The 17,040-nt window shown below is 35.1% G+C and overlaps 1 protein-coding gene across 1 annotated transcript in view; it reads right to left on the bottom strand.

Annotated features, from left to right (window-relative positions):
• MEIKIN (meiotic kinetochore factor) overlaps nucleotides 1-17,040 on the bottom strand; it is a 48,718-nt gene that overhangs the window by 7,723 nt on the left and 23,955 nt on the right. Inside the window, exons 8-9 of the mRNA XM_025040605.1 lie at nucleotides 9,689-9,753; nucleotides 5,261-5,331 (exon numbers count right to left, since the gene is read on the bottom strand). Of these exons, the coding sequence (XP_024896373.1) occupies nucleotides 5,261-5,331; nucleotides 9,689-9,753 (136 nt within the window). The remainder of the gene's footprint in view (nucleotides 1-5,260; nucleotides 5,332-9,688; nucleotides 9,754-17,040) is intronic.

The raw sequence follows: 17,040 nt of genomic DNA, 5'->3' as shown, positions 1-17,040 counted from the left end.
TGTTCTGTGAAAAGAAAACAAATGATAATGAGATCTATCTATTAATCGATATTTAAAATCAAATTTTAGAGAAAACATTAAATAGATTTATATAAATGTCATTATGCAATAATCTTCATTTAAGAAGCCAAAAGTCCTCTCAAAGATATCAGGAAGCTGTAACTACAAGAAAGTGTGTTGCTTTATCAACTAATCTCTGTACTGAAAACTATGACTATTCAGTGACTATTTGTCCTAAGTTATGTAACTTGTCTAATGCTTTCAAGATATATTTAAAATAATATTCGAAGTTTAAATATATTCAACATCACTAAGGAGGTGCAATTTGAATTGGGTCCTGAATGAATGGCAGGATTTTGAGTTGACGTTGAGGGGATAGAGAAGATGGTAGAGAAAGAGGAGGAGAAAAAAGTAGAAGAGGTATAGTTGTATTCCAAGCAAAGGATAGAACAAGAGTGTGAATCAGAGTGAGGTACTTACTGACATCCACTGACTTTTTCCAATAACCTTTTCGTCTCATGCCATTTCAGTCACTCCTTCATCAAACTTAGTTAGCCCGTACCGTCAATAGAAACTACCGAATCACCAATGCAAATAGCTTCTTATATCTTCCCACCCACTGCTCAATTATCTTAATGAAATAAACTTTCCTTCACCAAAATGTCCAATTTATGGATCCTACCATTTTATCTTCTTCCATGATCCTTCTCCTTATTCCTTCTGTATCTATCGCCATGCATCATTATAACCACTACCTTATCCTCTTCCCATTCCTATATAGATGCCTGACAAATCCCCAGCCCTAGATGAACCCTGGCATTGATGTCCTCTGGACCCCAATGCAAGTGAGTGCTGGGGAAAACTACACAATCTGGCATATCAAAGTCACCACAAACTCAAAAGGAGAAGCCACAGACTGGCAACTTATACACTTCTCTAGCTTCTCATAACTATTTCATACTCAGCCTATTTTCCTTAAACCTCCAGTCCTTTCCCTCTACCATTCTCAGATGACAGCCTTACCTTACACTTTCCTGCAACAATAGAAGACATCAACAGGATGCAAACACTTAGGACTCAATTTTGGGGACCCAGTGCCAAAGGAAAATGTGGGGCCCCTTATTAAAAAAAAACTATTAAAAATGTTAAGATGGTGACAGCAGAGCATTAAATGAAGTGTGGGGTCTTTCTAAGCACCAAGCCTGTCCTGCTACCACTACATTCACAAATGTACCACAGTAGAAATATTCCTCCTCTTCTGAAGGCCAGTTTTCCCACTTGCATTCTGGATACCATCCCTCCCCATTTTTTCAAAGACTTCTCTCTTCCATATAATAGCATACAGAAGTTTTTAAAAACATTTTATTGAGATATAATTCACATCCCATAAATTCACCCATTTAAAGAACAAAATTCAATGGTTTTTAGTATATTCACAGGGTTGTTCAATGATCACCATAGCCTAATTTTAGCACATTTTTGTCCCCCCTAAAGAAACCCCGTATTCATTAGCAGTCAATCTTCATTCCATCCCCACCAGCCCTAAGTAACCACAAATCTATGTCTTTCATTATATATTTGCCTATCTTGGACATTTCTTATAAATGGAATCATATAATGTGCAGTCTTTTGTGACTGGCTTCTTTCACATTAAATAATATTTTCAAGGTTCATTCAAGTTGTGGCATGTATCAGGGCTTCATTTCTTTATTTGTTTGTTTTGCCAAATAATGTTTTATTGTATGGCTATATCACATGTTATTTATCTATTTATCAATAGATGGACATTGGAGTTGTTTCTACTTTTTGGCTATTATAAATAAATGCTGCTATGAACATTCATGTGTAAGTTTTCATTAGAATGTATGTTTTTGTTTTTTCTTGAGTATAAACCTGAGAGTAGAATTGCTGGGTCCTATGGTAACTCTATGTTTAAAATTTTGAAAAACAGCCAAATTGTTTTCCCAAACAGCTGCACCATTTTATATTCCCACCAAGATGTTTGAAGGTTCCAATTCCTCCACATCATCATTTGTCATTATCTGTCTTTTTGATTATAGTCATCCTAATGGATATGAAATAATTTGTCATTGTGGCTTTGATTTGAATTTCTCTAATGACTAATGACACTGAGCATCTTTTCATTGCTTATTGGCCATCTGTATATCTTCTTTTGAGAATTATAGGGAAGTATAGAAACACAACAAATTTTTGTATGTTGTTTTGTATCCTGCAACTTCACTGAATTCACTTATTAATTCTAACAGGTTTTTGGCAGAGTCTTTATGATTTTTGATATACAAGATCATGTCATCTCTGAACAGAGATAATTTCACATCTTTTCTGATTTAGACTTTTTCTTTTCATTGCCTAACTGCTCTGGCTAGGACTTCTGGTATTACGTTGAAGAGAAATGACAAAAGACAAAACATTCTTGTCTTATTTCCAATCTTAGAGGAAAGGCTTGTTAACTTTTCACTGTTGAGTACGATGTTAGCTGTAGTCTTGTCATATATGGCCTTTAATTATTTTGAGCTACATTCCTTCTATACCTAATTTGTTGAGTGTTTTATCATGAAAGGATGTTAAATTTTGTCAAATGCTTTTTCTGCATCTATTGAAATGATCATTTGATTTTTGTCCTACATTCTGTTAATGTAGTGTATCACATTAATTTGATTATTATACATTGAACTATGCTTGCATCCTAGGGAAAAATCCCATGTGATCATGGTATACAATCCTTTTAATGCGCTCTTGAATTTGATTTGCTAGTATTTTGTTGAGAATTTTTACATTTATGTTCATCAGGAATATTGGCCTGTAATTTTCTTTTCTTTCAGTATCTTTGTCTGGATTTGGTATTATAGTAATGCTGGCCTAGTAGAAGGAGTTTAGAAGTATTCTTCCTTTTCAATTTCTTTGAAGACTCTGAAAAGGACTGGTATTAATTTTTCTTAAATGTTTGGTAGAATTTACCAGTGAAGCCATCTGGTCTCTTTAATGTCTGGGGAGATTTTTGATTACTAACTCAATTTCCTTGCTTGTTATTGGTGTGTTTAGATTTTCTATTACTTTAAGATTCAGTTTTGGTAAGTCATATGTTTCCAGGAATTTATCCATATTTATTTAATTTGTTGGCATATAATTTTCACAGGACTGTTCTGATCCCTTCTGGTATCAGTTGTAATGCCTCTTACATATTTTTGCTTTGTGATTACTATAGGACTTTCATATCTTATAGTTATCAGTCTATTTTAAACTGATAACAAATTAACTTCAGTTGCATAAAAAAGTCTACATTTATTTTTCCCACACACATTTTATGTTGCTGAGGTCCCAATTTATTTCTTTTTATATTTTGATACTTCTGCATTTTCTATACTTCTTCAACCTATTCCAATCTAGCTTGCTTCTCACTAGTTTACTAAAATTATTCTTGCTAAAGTCATCAGTTTCCTTCTTGATTCTCCCAGATAGGTTAGGCTCTGATGATACCCTAGCAATTTAGACTCTGGTAAAATACTTTCTTTTGAGGGTAGGCTTTGTTAAAAAGTACAGAATACTATGGTGTGTTTTAAAATGGTTCCTTTTCCCTTCCCACTACTAGAAGCATGAAAGGATTTTTCTTTGATATTCACTGCGAGGATCTCAAAGAGATCCTGGTGGTAAAACTCACAAAAATATGAAGGTCCACCAATGACTGGGTCCTCCTTGAGTTTTAACTCTCAGAGTTGTCCAAACTGAGCTCCCAGCAATTCGTCAATCACACTTTTGGTTTTCCCACTCCAGCATTGGCTCTCGGTGGTTTCTGTTCATGTATTTTGCTTAAGTTGTGATTCTCTGTATCCACCTGTTTGTCTTTCTAAGTTTTGGTGCAGCAGTTTTCCCTGTGACCTTACTACTCTGATGGAGCTAAAAAGATTGCTTATTTTTCAGTTTCTTCAGATTTTTACTTGTTGTTAGGACAGAGTGGTGACTTATAAGTTCCTTACATGCTGGACTGGAAACTGGAAGTCTTCCAATTTTTCAAAATTCTTTATAATCCTGGACCTCCAAGCAGCATTCGGCATTGTTGACCACTCCTGCTTTTAGGAATAAACACTCTCTTTTCTTGGCTACTATGACAGCATATTCTATTTATTTTCCTCCTTCTCTCTGTTCACTCTTCCTTTTCTATCTTAATGTAGAGTTTTCCAAGGATTGATCCTAGACCTCCTTCTTTTCTGCACTCTATAGATACTCTTTCTCAGGTAATTTCACCCATTTCCATAAATTTAAAAATGTCTATAATACTGTATAATCCTCTTCTATTTTCCTGATCTGCAGATTTATAGCCAATGGCTCTTCCAACATGTTCATCTTAATATGCCCTCAGACCTCCTGCCTTTTCTATCACATTAAGCAGCACCTTTATCCACGAAGGCTGCTCAGGACAGAAACCTAGAAGTCTTTCTTGACACCTCTCACTCACTCCTTCATCCTCTATATTCAATCCATGGACTCTACAGGCAAAATTATCTTGAATCCATGCACATTTCTCCATCTCTCCTACATCTTAATCAAAACCACCACAATCTCACACCCAAAATCTTTGCAACTTTATACTGAGTTTTCCTGCTGCCACTATTGCCCTTTCAGTTTGCTCCCAGTATATACAATGACAGTGTGCTGTAGGAGAAAGAGTACAGGCTTTAGATCCAGAAAGACCTGCCACAGGCTCCTCAAACATACTGGTTAACATCTAAATCTCATTTTTCTCACCTACAAAAAAGGTAAAAACAAAACAAATATACAAAAAAGTTTACCCGATAGGAACGCTAGAAAGATATATTAATGAAAAATGCTTAGAATAATGCTTAGCAATGAGTAACCACTCAAACAGTAGCTCCTGCTACATAAATAAAGTCCATAACCCTCTAGATTCTAGGCCTAATGTAATAATTCACATGTATTCCTCAGTATAAAACACTGCTCTGGATATATAGCAAATATCTTATTTTTATCTCAAACTAATGATTAATAGACATTCAATTATTTAAAGGAAGTTGGAAAATTATAAATTTTAATTCTCTTCCATTAAGCTCATATAGAATATATATTCATGTAACAATAATGTAATCTAATTGCTAACTCCAAAAATGTTTTAACTTACTGATTCGTATAGCTGAAAAATAATTTCTATAAAAGTATTGGTTAAAAGTATATCCTATCTTAACGAAATTTATTGTTTATGTAGTTATTCTGCTTCAATACTTGCCTCTTTCTTGTTTTTTTCAGGGGTCGAAGGGTAAATTTCCTCAGCAAGTACAACTTCAGGAGCTGCATTATCTATAAATAAAAACATACATTAGTATTTTAATTACTTAACTAGTCATTAACTATAAGTACAGAAAAGAGAACTCAAATGTGAATAAAAATTAATTGAATAACTGTGCCTCTGTAATGGTTTTAGAAGAAAAACTTAATATATGTTAAATAATCTGACTTGTTATAGATAGCAGAAAGTACACTTTAAAATATCTTTATCTCAAGAGCTCCAGGTTTCACAGGAATAAATAAACTGTATAAAAGATTTACTTTCCAATTAGCAGAGAAAGTATATGTGATTAAAATTCTTCATTAATTAATCTTCCATTTCAACTCTCCTATATTTTCAGGCTCTCTCTTTCTACTGCAAATTTTCTATCAGCATTTAAAACATACTCAGGTCTCTTCACCTTACTAAAAATTTTATCTGTACCCCACACTCCTGCTTGCTACTTCCACTCTCTCCTCTTATCCATGTGTAAGTTTTGACAACTGTCCACATAGACTAATTTCCTTTCCTCCTATTTATTCCCAAACCCACACATTCTAGTTTCAGCTCCCACCAATATGAGCAGAAACCTTTATTGTCCTACCTTACTAGACCCTCAGTACAACAGGTATGAATATCTTCCCTCTCTGGCCCTTTTTATAGCTCCTCTTCAGTCTTGACTCTTACCTTTTCCTCATTCTCCAAAATCAATTTAAAACAGTAAGTACTTATTGAATGTCTGCTGTGTGTCAATTTTACCTATTATATGTACTTAATATTGCAAACTTGGCTTTTTAAAATCCTTAACACCAGTACCTTGATTTAAGGCACCGAAGGATTTTCTTTTAGATTATTCCAATAGCTTTTCAATTCACCTCCCTCTGCAGTCCATTCATTGTTCACACTGTGTACCTAAAATAAAAATCTAATATAATATCACCTCCTTAAAACTCTTCAAAGGCTTTCTACGGCCCTCGAATTAAAATGCAAGCTCCTTAACATGACATGCAAAATCCTGGTTTTTATGATCCTTATATTTTACATATACCCAGCCTCACTGCAGAGGCTAATAGGTTGCTGGATAAAATATAGGATGCCCACTTAAAATTCAGATAAACAATGAACAGTTTTTCAGTATAAGTATTTACCATGTAGTAGTACAAACGTGCAATATTTGTGACAATTATATTAAACAATTATTTGCTGCTTATCTGAATTCAAATTTAGCTGGGTATTCTATATCTTTATTTGCTAAAACTGGCAATGCTTTAAGCTAATCATTCCTCTGATCTTCATCTCCCAAGGCAGAGAGAGGTATTAAGAGATGAAACTGTTACCCAGATTTGGTTATAGATTAGATATAGTAAGTGACAAAGAGGAGGGCGTTTCTGGTTTGCTAATTGAGAAGGAGGACACTGGAGGAGGACCAGGTTAGGTCTTGGTTGTGACAATTCTCAGTCCTCGATCCCTGTTTTATTCAATCTCTTGGTAACTTTTGTTACAGCTACTTCTAAATGTTGGAGTGTTCTATTTTTTTTTTTTTCACACGTCTCTTTCCTATTTATTTGTACTTCCTCGGTAATCTAATCTAATCCTATGGCTTTAGAACATCTATACTTTGGCTCTAATATTTTTCTAAAGCCTAAGTCTCAGCCCCAGAGTCCAGATTCCTGTGTGATAAACTTATTTCATGCCATCTCCACTTGATGCTAATAAACCGCTTAATGTTTTAATATTTTCTCAAAGTTTTACATATATACAGTAATGGTCACAAATTTTATATGTATATGTATTAATCTATATAATCATCACTGAGATCAAGATATAAAATATTTTCAACACCCCAGAAGTTTCCTGTATGTATTTTTGCCAGTAAACATTCCCTTTCCAAAGGTTACCACTATTCTGACTTCCAGAATAGTTTGGCCTGTTCTTCAACTTCATATATGTGGAACGACGCAGCATACGTGTTCGTGTCTGTGCTCTTTTGTGCAACATTATGTATGTGAGCTGATAGGTCAAATTTTATAAGGGCAAAACAAATTCTCTTAATCATTCTCTCAATTTGCTCCACCCTACAGTGCTCCTATTTCAAGGAATGATACCATCATTTATCTAGTTGTTCAGTCCAGTAATTTAAGACTCATCTTTGATTTTTACTTTTCTCTCTTATCCAACATCTAGCCTAATCAGAAAATCCTGATACATCTGCCTTTAAAATATATTCCAAATAAGGCCACTGCTACCACTTTAGTTTCATACACCATTATCTGACAATAGTTTAACAATTAGCTGCAATAGTTTAACAAGGTCTCCTTGCTTCCACTCTTGTCCCCATAGTCTATTCTCCACATAGTACCCAGAGTGATGATTCTAAAATGTATATATCTGATCGTGCCATCCCTCTGCTCTAAGATGTGCTTCTCGGCACATTTACAATAAAATCCCTACTCCTTACGATGGCATATCTATATTATACCACTTGACTAGCTCTCTGACCACAATTTCAACCATTCATTTGTTTACTCATTTTGCTCCGGTCACACTAACCTCTATCTTCTTCTTCAAATATGCCAGCAAATTCCCAACACATGGCCTTTTCTCTTGTTGTTCCTTTTGATCAGCATGTTCTGCCCCCAGATTTTCACATGGTCCACTCTCTCATTTCATTCAAGCTCTGCACAAATGTCATCTCAGAGAACCCTGTCCTGATTATCCTGTCTAAAAGAGCATCCCTAATCATACTCTGTTTTTACCCTGCTTTATTTTCCTTCATTACTCTTATTTCTGATACTGTTATATATTATGTTTATTATCTTTCTTCCTCTACTATAACATAAGTTCCCTTAGGGCAAAGACTTTGTCATGTTCTCCAGCAACTAAAACAGTTTGCGTCATGCTGTAGGTGCTTAATAAATATTTGCTGAATTAATGGGATTAATGAATGGTGAGATGAGGTGTTTCTGAAACATCTAAGAGGTGATATCCAGATGTCCTACACGCAAAAGTCTTAACCTCAGAGGAGAGTCTAGACTGAGATAAAATTTGGAAGCCTTGCTTTTACAAGACACCTATACATGTCAAGGAGTAGATTGAAAAGAGATTAAAGTCTGGGAACTAGCCTTGAAGAACTCACATTTAATGGCTAACAGCGGTAGGTAAGATTGCAAAGCAAACTGAGCAGGAGTTGCCTGAGAAGTAATTTTTTGTTTTGTCTCTGCTACTAGACTATTGGCTCCTTGAGGGCAGAGATTTCTCAGTTTTCTAATAGTTAGTAAATAGTTAGTAAATAATTAGTAAAGAGGCTGACACACAATTAGAACACAGTTGGATTTGTTGAATTAAGGAATGTGTAAAAAATACCTCTAGAGCAAAATATGATTTACTTAGTTTTAAGTCAATAGATCACATAGAAGAATACGAAAGCATATAACTCCAGAGTCACTATTCTGCCTTACTACCAGGCTTTATAAATAATATTTTCCACAGCCAAAGCAAAACCTGTTATCGGGCAAGATCCAAGTAAAATCATAATCATTTTTGGTACTCTTACCATTTTCCTTTTGTTACCTCTCTTCTGTTGTTCAAAAGTTCCCTTATTCTTTGTTCTATAAAACAAATCCTCCTTCTAATGCTCACCCTCCCGGGTGGTAGGTGCTACTTCTTCCAAAGTGTGCTTTTACAAGTTTAGTTTTGATGACTAGATTAATTTCCCTTAGAAGAGAAACTATCTGTACCATTTTTATACCCATAGTACCTAATATAACACCTGGCATTTAGTAAATGCTCATTAAGACAACTTCTTAAAGTGAAATTACACACACAAAATTTTTTTTTTAGTTGATATAAACATTTATACCCATTAGGAGCAAAACTAGCAATTTTTCAAGTTTACCCTCAAATAGATGCTCTAAAACTTGTATGGAATAAAGAAAATAGAAATCTGAGACATAGCAGAGCTTAAAAAGGTTGTAAATGTCTTGCTAAGTTTATTCTAATAAAAACCTAATAATAGAGTACCTATGATGCAAGAGGCTTTGTTGATCCTTTTATTTTTCATTCATCATATATAACTCCAATATATCTGATTACTGATTATCTTCCTCTCCTACAGCTGAGACTTCTGAGGGCAGGGAATGTATACCACTCTCCACTGGCACATATGGCAATACCTAGTACAGAGTACATACTCAGTAAATGTTTATTAAGTGAATAAATGACGGGTGCTTTGGTGAGAATTAAGACCCACTTACTAACCTCAGATCACCATTTCTTAAATACAACCAAGCTAAAAGCACTGTTTCCTGGGCTACCAATTTTCTTAATATATTGCTTTGTGACAAAGATAAAGAATTACAGATTTATCAAAATGATTCATTTCACTATTACCTGATTCTGAATTTGTAGTACTCTTAGGTTTTGGAGAAAAATTTCCATCCGCAAATGTCATCACTCTATAATAGGAACAAATAAATGTACTCTTTTATTTTTACTTATTTTTTAACTCTATTTTTCAATTAGAGTTACATTCAATATTATTTTATATCAGTTTCAGGTGTACAGCATAGTGGTTAGATATTTATATAATTTACAAAGTGATCACCCTGATTAGTTTAGTGATCTCCTAGCATGATGCATAGTTATTATATTATTGATGATGTTCCCTATACTGTACTTTACATCCCAGTGACTACTTTGTAACTACCAATCTGTATTTCTTAATCCCTTCACCTTTTTCACCCTGCCCCCTAACGCCCCTCCCATCTGGCAACCATTAGTTTGTTCTCTGTAAATGGTACTCTTCTAACCTTTCAGTAACTTTTGAGAATCCTCAAATATTTAAAATGAGGACATTTATATGCAAACAATTATCCTGTAGAAAAAATATAACTGGTTAGAAAAAGATGTTACTATATCTATATGAATGAATAGTTTAATAAAAGGCAATATATTTATACATTTATCAGTGTGAGAGAATATGTGTAGAGGCCAAGGCATAGTGTTTAGAATCAGGCAGACCTGGGTTTAAAGCACAATTCTACTACTCACATTTGAGTGGCCTTGGGGAAGTTACTTAACCTGTCTTGAGTCTTGGTTCCCTCATTTATACAAAAGGAATAGCAATCTTGTTTCCCAGGATTTTTGTGGTAAGAATCTCAAGTAATATGAGAGATAATACTTTTTAAAAATTAATATCCTTTTCTCTTTTACACTTATTCCACAAATGAGACCACTCTCAATTCTATCCAAATGTGTAGAATAGAATTAGCTATTACAATTCTATCCAAATGTGTAGAATAGAATTAGCTATTACAAAAAGAATACAAAAGGATGACAGCTCAACCTTTGACCATCAAAACGGGATTCTCAGTCCCTAGCAAGGATAATGCATTTGAAAACCAAATGTAAGATGTTTTTCTAAATTCCAGTTACAGGTTTATTAATAGTTGAACTCAGTAATCAAAACACAATCTATCCTTTTGTATTTCCCCTTTAAATTCATCCTGTCAAAATAGTACCTTCTTGCCCTTGAATGAACTTTAGGTGTATTTCACTGCTTTTGTAGTATTCTCTTATAATACAGTTATTTTTAGGTAATGAAAAGCCTAGCTTAATATCACAACACCAAATTCTTGTCATCCATTTTAAATTTCTTCCTTTTCCCAATTTAAATGTGATTTAGACTCATAACCTGCAGTGAAGAAAGCAACCATCATGGGTTTCTTCTCTATCTCTTGTTCTTTTTCCTCTCCCATTTGGTAACTATTCTTTGGGGTCCTCTGGCACTGGAGTAGGGGAAAGTTGTAGAAAGGGGCAGGAAGGTCTCTTTTGATCTTGACTGATACTATTATAATATGCCATTGGTGCCCTTTGGATGTGACAGATAACCAAATGCTGACTCTTTCAAACCAGAAGTATTTTGAAGGGTTCACTTATATGATTTCCTTATGCCTAGGGATCTCTCACTTGCTGCTATTGCATATGATGATAGAACTCCCAATCTCCTTCAATTAAGTTTACTTTGTTTTTTTGCAGAAGTCATACTGGGCATGATTCTTTTCAAGTTGATTCATAACTGGCTCCTTTCTGTACATTATGCACAAATCTTTGTTGTGTCACACTCCGAAAGTACATCTAGCTTCCTCTTTATTCTGACATTATAAAGCATCCAACAGACCCTCTTGCCTTTAGACTTTTCATTTATGAGTCAGAAACCAAACTTCAGAGGACATAAAGTCAAACTTTCCAAATGGTTCTCTTGGAGCTTCCTCTCCTGTGTTGATGTGAGGGAGAAGTCTCTACCTGTCCTTGTATATGATGCTAATAACTCTTGTCAAAGAAATAAACATTCTTGGTCATTTTCTCCTTAACCTTTTCTTAAATAGGTTGGAGATTGGTAATGGGCTAATGCTGGAAGAACTGGGTTTTGGCCTCACATAAATTCTACAAAGATGGTTCTACACAAAATAGAAAATGGGGTGTACTGTCATTTTTATTTTGTTTTCATCTATTGAAGTTACTATCCAAACTCTAAGACTACATGAAAGCCACATTTAACATCCTGCGACATTCTCAAGTTCCTTTTAATATATGTAGATTAAGGTTTGGTAGACCCAGCCACAGAGTTTTACTACTAGCCATACTATATAGAAAGAACTCAGGATGCAACCACAGATAGATCCCTCCTTCACGCCTTCCAGTGTAGAGCATGGCTGGGATGAGAAAGGGGACAGAGGCTTAAGAAACAAGCAGTTAGACAATAGGAACTGACTTCTCTCCCTCAAGCCCAAAATCTGTAGTTGGAGTAATAGGTAGGAAAATGACATTAGAAAAGGCGAAGAGAAGCCAAAAATAGAGGGGGCATTGCCAAACTACCTGTTTAGAACTCTGGGAGGAGATGACCACACAGGATAAAAACTCGACATAAAAATAAAAGCTTGGGATGTTCAGACAGAGAGGGAGCCTCACAGTTAGCCCTCCTGAGATTCTCTTAGTTCCTATATATTGTGAACAAGTTCTCAAGGTTGCACACACTAAGGGCGATGAAGAAAGTGGTCAAATTTAGAACCAAAACACCTGGCACAGGGCTGCTATGGTAAGGTGACTCTATTATAAAGGTTGCAGAAAGGTAACCAGGTCAAAGTTTAGATGGAAGACTTCAATGAGATTCAAGGTGTTTGGGGTAGCAGCAAAAGCAAAGGTGAGGGAAAAATCAGCAATGCAGGACCTCAGGCCCTATTTGTTTTCCTTCATCAAGTGAATGAGTCATCATTCATCCAGTTTTCTAAGTCATAGAGCTGGAGGCCAACTGGGACACCATCTTCTTCCCTGAACCAATCAATCACTAAAAACTATTTATTATCCCTTGAGAATTGTTCTCAAATTTTTCCTTTATGCTATCCTTGCTGTTAAAGTTCAGATCCTAACCATGCCTCACTTGGAATGCTACAATAGTCATCCTTTCAGTCTAATCACTCCTTCTATCCCATCTTTTCTTTGCTGCAAAAGTAATTGTTCTAAGACAGAACTATGACCATGCACATTTCTGTGAAGAGGTAGGATAACCGGCAAGAATTTGGGTTGGGAAATGTAAAAATTCCACAGAAACCTGCACTCAAAAGTATATCAATCCTCACCCAAACATACTCATCAGTACTGAATACCTACACAATATAGATCCCTACAAAAGAAGAAAACATTGCACTGTCTGCCATTTAATTCTGGTTTAAAAAAATCTAGTTATAAGATAATAACTAGAGTTGTATATGATTGTTTGAAGGACACAAAATTTATCAAATGGCTATAGACTTTTATTTTGCAACTCAAGAAGCCCAGAGCCAAAATATGGCTCAATTAAGTCATCTGACTCTTAATTCTATGGCTTATTTATTTTTGATCTATTTCCTTTCTTATCTATATCTTCTATGAAAAGTTATATTTCCAGAAGTCCTAGCCACAGCAATCAGACAAGAAAAAGAAATAAAAGGCATCCAAATTGGAAAGGAAGAAGAAAAACTGTCATTATTCGCAGATGACATGATACGACAGAGAACTCTAAAGATTCCACTAAAAAATTTGGAACTGATAAATGAATTCAGTAAAGTAGCAGTATAAAAAAAATAATATCCAGAACTCAGTTACATTTTATATACCTATAATGAACTATCAGAAAGACAAATTAAAACAATGCCATTTATAACTGCATCAAAAACAATAAAATACCTAGTAATAAATTTAACTAAGGAGGTAAAAGACCTGTACTCAGAAAATCATAAGACACTGAAGAAAGAAACTGAAGAAAATACCGTGAATAAAATAAATAAAATCATATACCATGATCATAGATAGGAAGAATTAACATCGTTAAACTGTCCACACTACCCAAAGCAATCTGTTAGATTCAATATAAGCCTTATCTACATACCAATGACATTTTTCACATAACTAGAACAAATAATTCTAAAATTTATATGGAACCACAAAAGATGCCAAATAGCCACAGCAATCTTGAGGAAGAAGAACAAAATTGGAGGTATCATGCTAAATGACATGAAACTAAACTTGGTAATGGCATAAAAGCAGACACATAGATCAATAGAACATAATAGAGTGCCCAGAAATAAACCCAGTCTATATAGTCAATTAATCTATGACAAAGGAGGCAAGAATAAACAATGGGGTAAAGACAGTTTGTTCAATGAATGATGTTGGGAAAACTGAACAGATACATGCAAAAAATAAAACTAGATCACCTTCTCACACCATATACATATACAAGATTAACTCAAAGTGGACTGAAGACTTAAGTGTAAAATCTGAAACCATAAAACTCCTATAAGAAACATAGACAGTAAACTCTGACATTGCTCTTAGTAATATTTTTTGATATAACTCCTTTGATAAGAGAAATGAAAAAATAAATAAACAAAAGGGACTACATCAAACTAGAAAGTTTTTGCACAGCAAAGGAAATCATCAACAAAATGAAAAGACAACTTACTGAATGGGAGAAGATATTCACCAATGACATATGATGAGGGATTAATAACCAAAATTTATAAAGAATTCATACAACTCAATGCCAAAAAGAACAAACAATCCAATTAAAAAATAGAGGACCCGAATAGACACTTCTCTAAAAAGGACAAACAGATAGCCAGTAGATATATGAAAAGATGCTCAACATCACCAATCATCAGAGAAATGCAAATTAAAGCCACAAGGAGATATCACCTCATATCTGTCAGAATGGCTATTCTCAATGAATCTACAAACATCAAGTGTTGGCAAGGATGTGGAGGAAAGAGAACCCTTATACACTGTGGTGGGATTACAAATTGGTGCAGCCACTATGGAAACAATATGGAGGTTCTCCAAAAAAACTAAAAACATATGACCTAGTGATTCCACTTCTGGGTATTTATCTGAAGAAATTCAAAACACTAATTTGAAAAGATATATGCACTCTTATGTTCACTGCAGCATTATTTAAAATAGTCAAGATATGAAAGAACCTAAGTGCCCATCAATAGATGATTAGATAAAGAAGAGGTGGTACATATATGCAATGGAATATTACTTGGCCATAAAAAAAGAAGGAAATTGAATTGAAAGGAAACATGGCAGAGTGAGGGATGTCTCCAGATCTCTCTCCTTGAAACAACAATAAGCTGAACACCTAAAACTCAATAAAAAACCTAAACTGCACACCTGCACATTTGAGCATGGGATCTGTGCATAACAGCTACCACAGGTCAGAACTCTGGCTGTTGGGTGGTAGACTGGGAGAAATAAAGAAGCTCCCTTTCACAGTACCAGAAACTCTCCGTAGTGGGAGAGGGAGGGGAGAAGAGGCAGTGACTTCCCTGAACAGCCCTGCCTGGGAGAATTTGTGAGTTCCATGAAGCCAGTGGCAGGGCCTAGTCATCAGGGCAGAAAGCAGAGAAGCAGATGGCAGAGAAACAACAGTTGATTTTTACTGGTCACAACGGCAGAGAAACAACAGTTGATTTTTACAGGCCATGGTTGCAAAACCAAGGCTGAGCCGCAGTTCCCAACCCAGAGGGCCCCTCCTACCATACACTCCGAGACCGATCACTGCAGAGTCCCAGGGAATCTGGCAAATGCTACCGAAACTGTTGCTAACACTGACGGGGACTGAAACTGAGGGTAGCAAGTATAATTAAATATCTACAAGAAAATAAAGACATTATATAAAGGTATTGCTAAGTCTTTATATAAAGCAGGGATCCAAGAGGCTTAGACGCCACCTACTGGAAACCAAAAGAAAAGTGCCTTCTTTGCAGCAGGCTAAAGAGAGACTTTTATATAATAAATCTTCTTTCTGGAAAAAAAGCAGAACACATTTCCATTAATGCGGAGAAATAGTCCATTAAACACTATGAACAATCAAGGTGACAAGGATCCCAGAAAGAAAGAGAAAAATCTCCAGAAAATGAGCTTACAGACATAAAAATATGCAACTTAAATGACAGAGAATTCAGGATGATACTTCTAAAAAAACTCAGTGAGTTCCAAAATGAATCATATCAACAATTTCAGGAATGGAAAAAACAACTAGATGAACAGGGAAAGGAGACTGAAACCCTCAAAAAGAACCAAGTAGAACTTCTGGAGATAAAAAACACACTGCAAGAGTTGAAAAATGAAATAGCAAGCTTGGGAAACTAGAGTCGACCAACTGAAGAAAAGGATGAGTGATATCGAGGACAGAAATCTAGAAATAAATCAGAAGGAAGAGAGAAACCGAAGAATGAAAATAATGAAAGAGAAATACAAAAACTAGCTGATATCATCAGAAGAGTAAACATAAGAATAATGGGCATTACTGGAGGTGAGGAAAAGGAGCAGGGACTAGACAGTATTTTCAGACAAATAGCTGAAGAGAATTTCCCAAATTAATGAATGAACTGGAGCTTGGAATTCAAGAAGTCAACAGAACACCCAATTATCTCAACCCAAAAAGGCCTTCACCAAGGCACATTGTATTAAAATTATCAAAAATCAACGACAAAGACAGAATTCTCAGGGCAGCCAGAGAGAAGAAGATGGTAACATATAAAGGAAAACCCATTAGATTATCGTCGGGCTTCTCAGCACAAATCTTACAAGCCAGAAAGGAGTGGAATCAAATATTTAAACTATTAAGTGAAAGGAACGACCAGCCTAGAATAATGTATCCAGCTAAGCTCTCCTTTAGATATGAAGGAGAAATTAAGACCTTTCCAGACATAAAAAAATTAAGGGAATTCTCCACTACGAAGCCTGCACTACAGGAAATAGTGAAAGAGGTCAGCTCACCTAAAACAAGTTGACAAAAAAAATGATTAGGAGCAAAGTGACTATCGGGCAAATAGAAGCAGAGGAGTGCAACTCTTACTAAGAACAGGGCATTATAAGCTTAAATAATAAGAAAAGAATTGCTATAGCAAGATAATAATGAATGTTCAGCATACGTAGGGATAAATTGAGACAATGACTGAAAAGGGGAGGATTCAAAGATCCAAATTTGCCAAGAGGAATGGAGATAAGGCACGCACAGAAAATGGATAAGTGTATATATAACTCTCCTTTACATATTCGTAATGGTAACCACACTCCAAAGATTCAGAACTGAAATATATAACATAAAACAAGAAGGACCAGAGAGAAAACCAACAAAAGCAACCAAAATAAAGAAAACAGAAACACAAGGACAAGGAAGCAATGGAAACACTGAG

Source organism: Pteropus alecto, unplaced genomic scaffold (genome assembly GCF_000325575.1).
Source record: "Pteropus alecto unplaced genomic scaffold, ASM32557v1 scaffold78, whole genome shotgun sequence".
Lineage (NCBI taxonomy): Eukaryota > Metazoa > Chordata > Mammalia > Chiroptera > Pteropodidae > Pteropus > Pteropus alecto.
The sequence above is the reverse complement of the archived record's forward strand: the minus strand, read 5'-3'. Positions and strand labels throughout refer to the sequence as shown.